The following is a 7,772-nucleotide window of genomic DNA, read 5'->3' on the forward strand; positions in this document are numbered from 1 at the left end:
TGAAAGATCTGCACCCTCCGGTATAGTGTGCTAAGTGACCCTTATGGGGCAGGAGGAAGGGAGAGCAGATCAGCCAGCCAGCGAGCAGGGACTCCAGTTCTTCAGCCCCTCGAGAGCACTGCTGCTACAGATTTTTTCAGACATTCTGAAGTACTTTGTGGGAGGACAGGGGAGGCACAGGTCTGAATCGTGCTCAAGTACTCTAAACTGGAGCAAGATTTGGGACCTTTTAAATACATGGCTGTTCCAAAATACATGGCTGTCCTGATACAGTAAAAATGTGTAGCTTCAGACGTGTCGAATATGAGCATTATTTATTTTAGATATATTTTCAGTTGCAAAATGTCCACAGAGGCAATGCAACTATTAATTACATTTGACAAACTTTGCATTTCAGTTCTTATAAAAAAATAGTTTTCCTGAACTATGACTGGTAACACAACAGCAGTAGCATAGCATCCATGGAAAAACAAAAGAATCTTACTTCAGCATAACATCAGATTCCCTCACGATTGCTGCAAACTTATCCTTTTGTAAGCCTTGTTCAATGAGCAAAGTATGAGATTTATTGTACCTAGAATTCAAGAGAGATGCGTCAAATTTGACACAAAGATTGCAAGATTCACCCCTTGATTCACATTTCATTCTCTTCACACATGAAACACAGGGCATGCTTCTGGTTTCATTGTGTTCATTATCTGAGCACATGGGAATGCTTAAAAAAATACTCCTACTGCAAGATTATGATTAACATGGAGACTGATACTTAGCCTTTCAAATTATAATATTTACTAGCATACCACACATGACCTTTACTCACAAAATAGCCCTCCAAAACTGGGGTACTGTCTTAAGCAGGGAATCTGATTTCTGCACTAGAACTGGAGCAAGGGAGGCTGTATGGCTAGTGGAGCTGTCTCCTTTTCCATCAGTGGGAGAAGGGGTTGAGTGTAGTAGTCTGCAGCATCATAGTTATTTTGGCTTTTAGTCAAAAGGTGCTGCTAATTTGGCAGCAGCTGTAAAACTGTAGTTTTTGCTTCAGCAGTGATGGTTAGGATTCAGGCCTGACTGTAATTTTTTTTTCTTTATTCTGCTTTCCTAAAACAAGATACATGTCTTATTTCAGGACATGGGATGTGTAATAAAATACAGTCAAATTCTTGCTTTTGCTTATCAATGGACTGAATTCTGAGGGGGACAAGATAGGATCATAGGAAAGCAGGGCTGGAAGGGACCTTATAGGGTCATCTAGCCCAGCCCTCTGGCTCCAGGTAGGATCATCCATGACTAAACCATCCTAAGGTGTCTGTCTAACCTGCGCTTGAAGACTTCCAAGGATGGAGATTCTACACTTTCTCTAGGTGGCCTGTTCCAGTGCTTGACCACCCTCATAACTGAAAAGTTGCTCCTAACTTCCAACCTAAATTTCCCCTGCTAAAGTATGAGACCAGCTCCTACTCACGTTCCCTATGGCCACAGAGAAAAGCCCCTTTCAATCCTTTCTGTAATTGCCCTTCAGATATGTGAAGACTTATCAAATCCCCCCTCAGTTTTCTCTTCTCCAGACTAAATAACCCTAGGTCTTTTGGCCTTTCCTCCTAAGCCTTGCCTCCAAAGCCCCTAGTAATATTTGTTGCTCTGTGCTGAACTCTCTCCAAACTGTTCATGTCCTTCTTGAAGTATGGGTCCCAAAATTGGACACAATTCATATGTTACTCAGCTTGCTTCAAGTGAGAAGCAACAGCAGAAATCTGTTTTGTGCTACAATTCTTAAAAAGATAAGTTTGGTTAAGTGCATTAGCAATAGGCTGACTGTAGTCCATAGGCTTATTTTAGAAACCTAAATTAAATCTGAACAAAGCAAACCAACCTTACCATTCCACCATATAAGGATACTTTTCTTCAATGGAAAGATTAGGGTCAATTTCAATAGCATAGTATGTTTCTTTCAGTTGCAATAACTGCAAAGAAAACCAGAAGTTAACTTCTAAATGATAAAAAGCACTTTAATGTTTTATGCCATGCATGATTTTCATGTTTTGATCTTAGAGGAAAGAACTGTACGTTCTGTCAAACCAAGTTTTATACTATTGTCAAAAGTAGAAATAAGTATTTTTATTGTTCTACAGCAGTGACTGAAGATTTGGGTGAAATTTTTACTTCACTGAAGTCCTATTAATTTTGATTAAAGCAAAATTTCATTCCTTGTCTCTTACAATGCAGTCTGAATGATATCCCAACAAAATTGAGAGCCATGAAATCTATCAAGTCTGTACAAATTACCAATAGCTAATGTATCTTTGTTACCTTTTTCCGACATTCCTCTGTGATGAGTTTACAGTTGTCAATAATATCTGAAAAGATGATTAAAAAGTTAAATGTTTTAGGGAAGAAATGTATTTTGGCTTCTGTTATGCTAAATTAGCAATAGCTGAGACTGTATTACTGTACTACATTTTTGCTCACCCCTGTTCATACCAATGACTAGCATGCATCCAGTTAAAGGTTGTGATAGTGTAGTTAAAAAGACTTCTAACCTAAACTTTCCATTATAAAAGCTTATGAAGTCATTTGTTAGCCTGATACTTTAGCAGCCATTGTTCATTAGAACATCACATATCTTCTCCTCTGTCTTAAGAGAACGACATGTCAAATCTGTTATCTGACTCCTGTAAGTGTTACAAAGATAATCCTATTTCACTGTGGCTTATGGATGATTTAGGTTTGATATATTGCTATTTACTCAGAACTAATAAGCATATTAAGCTCCCCTTTTGGCCTGAGCAGATCAAACAGATGACTAACTCTCATTTTACCTCACACTAGTGATAGAGAAATTAGAAAATAGAAAAGCCCATGTGTTTCACTTTTTAACAATTACCTACTTCATATAAAAATACTTACTATGACATGTTGGGCATCTTTTTCCATTGTAGGAAAATCTACTTAAAGTCATATCAAAGTCTGTAATTATCTAAAAGGAGGGGAAAAAAAAAACCAAGGTTTGAAAATACTGAAGCACAATAAAGAAATTAATAGGATTCTCAGTGATAATTTGCAGGACAGTACATCCGCTTAGAAAATGCTTCTTAAAAAGCTTGCTGAAAGTTATTAGAGAGTATTATCCAAGTAGAATGGCCTTTTTCTGTATCCCAACATAAAAAGTTGACTTTTAGTACCTATGGTCAAAATATTTCCTGAAATAAACTGCATTAATATGGCTTATTAATTAATGACATTAATGGAACATGGCTGAGAATTCAGGAAGTTTACTGAAATAATTAACAGATCTCCCAGCTTCAAAGAATTAGTCAGACTTGGCTCCTATTATGCACCCTTTCATTTTCAGGCCTCAGGCAAACAAAGTAAGATTGGTATTTATTCTTACTTGCACATATTTTTGTACTTCACATTTTACCTGAAGTTTGGCAGCTCCACCTTTGATGAGGCCACAGATAATTTCCTCTACTCGTCCAGGGTCCTTGATATGTACAGTCTTTTTCTGAAACTCTGGCATCTATAAATAATAGAACAGAGAAGGAAATAAGAATTAATAAAAATACAGACACACAGTGGATTTAATTGCTAAACATTAAAGTAGAAGTACTGCATATAAACACTGCACCATGCCAAGTGACACTGTGTTTCTTATCAGTGCCCACCGTACAGACTGGGGGGAACTGGAAAAAGAAATACACAATCCTCTTTTGTCTTTGTCAGTACTGCTTCCAACATGGTTTTTCCCTTAATTTACCTTAAATCAGGTAGCCTACCCTTCATAATTTCCTCCTGTTCTGCATCAGCTGGAAAGCAGTGCAATGGAGAGGATGTCCATTACTGTGGTTTCTGTAGGATGCTTGATGGTATGTAGAGCTAAACATGCGCTATGCACATGCTCATATACCCCATGATCACAGCTGACCCTTAGACCTACAGTACACTGATATCAGAGAAGCTAACCTCAGAAACCATCTTCATCGTGGTATGAGTTGTGTGCAAGACATTGCTACTTTCCCATTATATACACAGGCTAATAATTTTTGGAAGTAAAGGAACACTGGATGATCTGATTAACTGAACTTCCAACCTGTTTAATTTAAAAGTTAGGAGTGTTGGGGGTGGGGGAAGGGACAGTTTTGCTTCAATACCTTTATTGTACTTTAACTCTCCAAAGTCAGGTCACCTAATATTTTCATGTGCTATTATATCAATGATGTAGGTATGTGGATTGCCTACATATATTCAGACTAAATCAGCTTCAAATTATACAATTTTTTTCCATTATAATATATAAGTGTGTAGATATAGATATAAAAACAAAACATTTTTGCCTACCTCCCAGTTTATCCACATTAAGTTTTCACAGTACCTTACGGCTGACATACTTTAAAATAAGACACATTGCAACGCAAGTGCTAAAAGAAAGAACCTGCTTACAACCATTTCTAAATATAGACAATGTAAGGCTGCCTCCCCCACCCCAATCTGGGTGTATATTATGAAAAGGAATAAATTTTGAACATTTGTAGGTTGTCTCTGCTTGCTGGTAATAAATTTATGTTTATGGAAGACAAATTACTGTAATAATTCCAGCTTTGTAGTGGTAAACAAAAATGCTCTACTCAGTTGTATTGGCACCGAACTAAGGGAGTAGCAGAAGAGGTGACATTGCTTGCTACTTATCTTTTTAGTTTGTGAATTCATAGTTCACTTGCCAGAACTGAATTCCCTCTTCTGGGCAACATTCCTATGCACTATTTAATTGTGCAGTGAAACCTCTGCATCCAAGCGCTTCTGTGCATGAGTGTGTTGGTGAAGGGATTATAGGATGCAGCTGGCCACAGATTAGTCATTATTCAAACTTGTGCCTGCTATATTATCTTTGCAGCAATACACTATAAAAATTGTTTTAAAAAAAAAGAGTTTTGATTCTGAAGAAACTGACAGGGCCACCAAAATCACTCTTATATAGTGAGCAGTCACCACACTCACATCACACTGTCATTCCTTCCTACTCTTGACACTAATACATCACTGACTGCATCTCTATCAATAGTTGTTCAGAGCCTTTCAAGCATATGTGCAATTCGGTTTTCTTCATAGAGAAAATTACAACTTATTTCAGTCCTATAATTAGTCCTGTGATATACTGTCACAATATGACTGATATGCATGAATATTAACTGTTAGATTGAAACTTATCCTTTATTCTCAAACTTTACAGGTCAGAAGACATTGGGTGGGGGGGATCCTTTTGGCCAAAATGCATTCCCCCACTTGCATTCTAAAATCTGGAGTCTAAATCAAATGGTAGGGAGTATCTCTGATGGCTCCTAGGAGCTTCTCATCCCTGTGGTGGGAAAGGCCTTTTCTTTCTTCTCCATGCCCTCCTCTCTGTCCTGATTTCCACCAATATTGTCCTTTTGTTTTTCCTTTGCCTCATATCCCCCAGATTTTGTTACCAAGTCTTTATTCTAGATCCACATTTCCTGGGCTCCCTCAAAGCAGTGGTAACCTAACATCTGTTTTATCAGAAACGATGAGATAACCAGTACTGTCTGTAGAGAGAAATCTACTTGCAAAAGCTGTAGGAAATTTAGTCATCCTAATTAAAGTCAGCAAGCCTTTGGTCATGCTGAAAGTAATGGAAATAGCCATGTTGAATAAGGGTAATATTAGCAAATGAAGACAGCTGGGAAAACTCTGGAGGAAACTGCACACCTAAAATTGACACTTGCAATATCATCACAAGGTAACTTTTTTTCAACAATGCTTGAATAAAGACCTCCTCAGAGGTAAATCAAAATTTCAAACATTTGAACACACCATTTCTCTACTACGCATGCATGACTTTGAATGAAGGTACACATTATCAACAGGCTATTTTAATTTGGTTTGGATTTTATAGAAGTTGAACCTGTCAACTCTAAGTAAAGAAAATAAATTTCCAATTCTTTATGCTAGAGACAGACTCCAATGAGGAAAATTCAAAAGATGAAATGCTAAAAACATTCTGGAGGCAGTTGGAGTTGTCTTATTTAAGTTTTGAATAGTTACTGGTGAGCAAAGCAAGTTCTACTAAAGAAATTTCCTATAAACATAACACCTTCTCTACCAAATACATCTTGTGTGACTTCTGCATCATGTTATCTCAGACTGTAAAGGAAAACGTTGACCGAGAAGCAATCCAAGTCTACTTGTACTATGACCACAATGGTTAAATTTCTGTTGAGAAGAAAGGCGTTTCAACAGTCCTTGCTCAGAAGAGAACCACACTTTCTTCAGAATTGGTCAGCACCATTCTGTAAAGTCTGCTCCTGCCTTTTCTCTTTTAACTGGAAGGACATTCATAGTATTAGATAACCTCAAAGTTAAATTATGAAAAACTGAACTATGAAGAACCATTAAGGATCTGACAAGGATGCAGTGAATTCCTCAAAAACGTGTGTTAATCTGCTGATTAACAATAGTCCTTTCACACAACTATAGGCAAGTCACAAGAGGGCTATACATGCAACGCATTTGAAGATACGCAGCCACAAGAACTAGCGAAAGTACACGAAGAGCTCTTATGCATATGGTACAACAGAAAACGATATTAAATGTCTTTTCTGAGACATTTCATAAAGTTTTTTGCATTTTTGGACTGTTGATGAATGAAACTGGAATAGATACTTTCACATGCAAACAGAATTCTTCAAGCATATTAAAGAGGGATACCTGACTTTGTTTTGTGTTTTTTCACTTTGGGAATTTGAAAATTACTTTCTTTAGCTTTGATTTAATTAAGTAGAAATGTATGCTTAGAAAGGCAGGAATGCTAAAATTTTCCTGTGCAAGAGATCAGACAGTAGTTGGTTGGATTAAAACACTAAGACAAGGACTTTATGTAAATGCAATAGATTTAGATAGAGATTGGAGAGATGCATTTTAACTTTAACATTCTCAGAAAAATGTTGGAGTGCCGTTTGAATCACCTGGCACTGTTTTACTTTGTACTAAAATAATTTTCTTTTTGGTTTCTGGAAAAACTTTGAAGTGCTGTGGTGTTCCCATTTTTTTAAAGCATAGCCAATTCAGCACTTTATGTTTTCAGCAAACCAATGCCTAAGTTTTGGAGCAGAAGAAAAGCATTATGCTTAATCTGTGCAGAAAAATGACTCGCTTCACTTTCACTCAGGTAACTGATGCTGAGAATTTGGGGTTTTCCAATGTTACATGAGAATGAAGGTAGGGCAGACAGGTTCACTACTCCATATTTATGGAAGTGCCACTTTGTGAAGGGGTGGCAGCCCTTTTTAGATAATGAAATACTGATCCAATAAATATTTCTGCAGGCATTATGGGTACAGCCTGAATCTTGAATTCAGTATGGCTTTCAGCAGACTGGATGCCTAAATCAGGCAGTTACATCTACCTGACTGAAAATCCAAGTCAGTGGTACTGGCATCTCTACTTAAAACACTGAACTTGTCTTCACAGCTGAAGTCATAAGTGGATCTAAGTTGGAAAGAATTTGGAGCTCAACAACTGAAATTAAACAAAGAAGTGTGATGCCAACTAGAAGAGTCAGAGCAACATGAAGCTTTCTAAATGAACTGTAACAGTTCAGGAAGGCTCTAAGAGTTGACTGAACATTCATAAGCTCAATATACTGTGATGCACAGGCCAGTTAAAAAAAACCCTAGGCTGTATCAGGACAGGAAGAATACTTATGGACAATTTTCAAATTGAAGGTAAATGGTCTAGAATCCAAGGCTCAATTTCTCTTT

General features: G+C 37.2%; 1 protein-coding gene across 4 annotated transcripts in view; it reads right to left on the minus strand.

Annotated features, from left to right (window-relative positions):
* Positions 1–7,772, minus strand: part of NT5C3A (5'-nucleotidase, cytosolic IIIA) — a 45,458-nt gene that overhangs the window by 4,537 nt on the left and 33,149 nt on the right. For all 4 annotated transcript variants that reach the window (XM_006020847.2, XM_006020846.3, XM_006020849.2 and 1 more), the window contains 5 exons: positions 3,419–3,517; positions 2,905–2,974; positions 2,308–2,354; positions 1,876–1,961; positions 485–574 (listed from right to left, as the gene is read on the minus strand). In XM_006020847.2, the coding sequence (XP_006020909.1) occupies positions 485–574; positions 1,876–1,961; positions 2,308–2,354; positions 2,905–2,974; positions 3,419–3,517 (392 nt within the window). The remainder of the gene's footprint in view (positions 1–484; positions 575–1,875; positions 1,962–2,307; positions 2,355–2,904; positions 2,975–3,418; positions 3,518–7,772) is intronic.

Source organism: Alligator sinensis, unplaced genomic scaffold, assembly GCF_000455745.1.
Source record: "Alligator sinensis unplaced genomic scaffold, ASM45574v1 scaffold86_1, whole genome shotgun sequence".
Lineage (NCBI taxonomy): Eukaryota > Metazoa > Chordata > Crocodylia > Alligatoridae > Alligator > Alligator sinensis.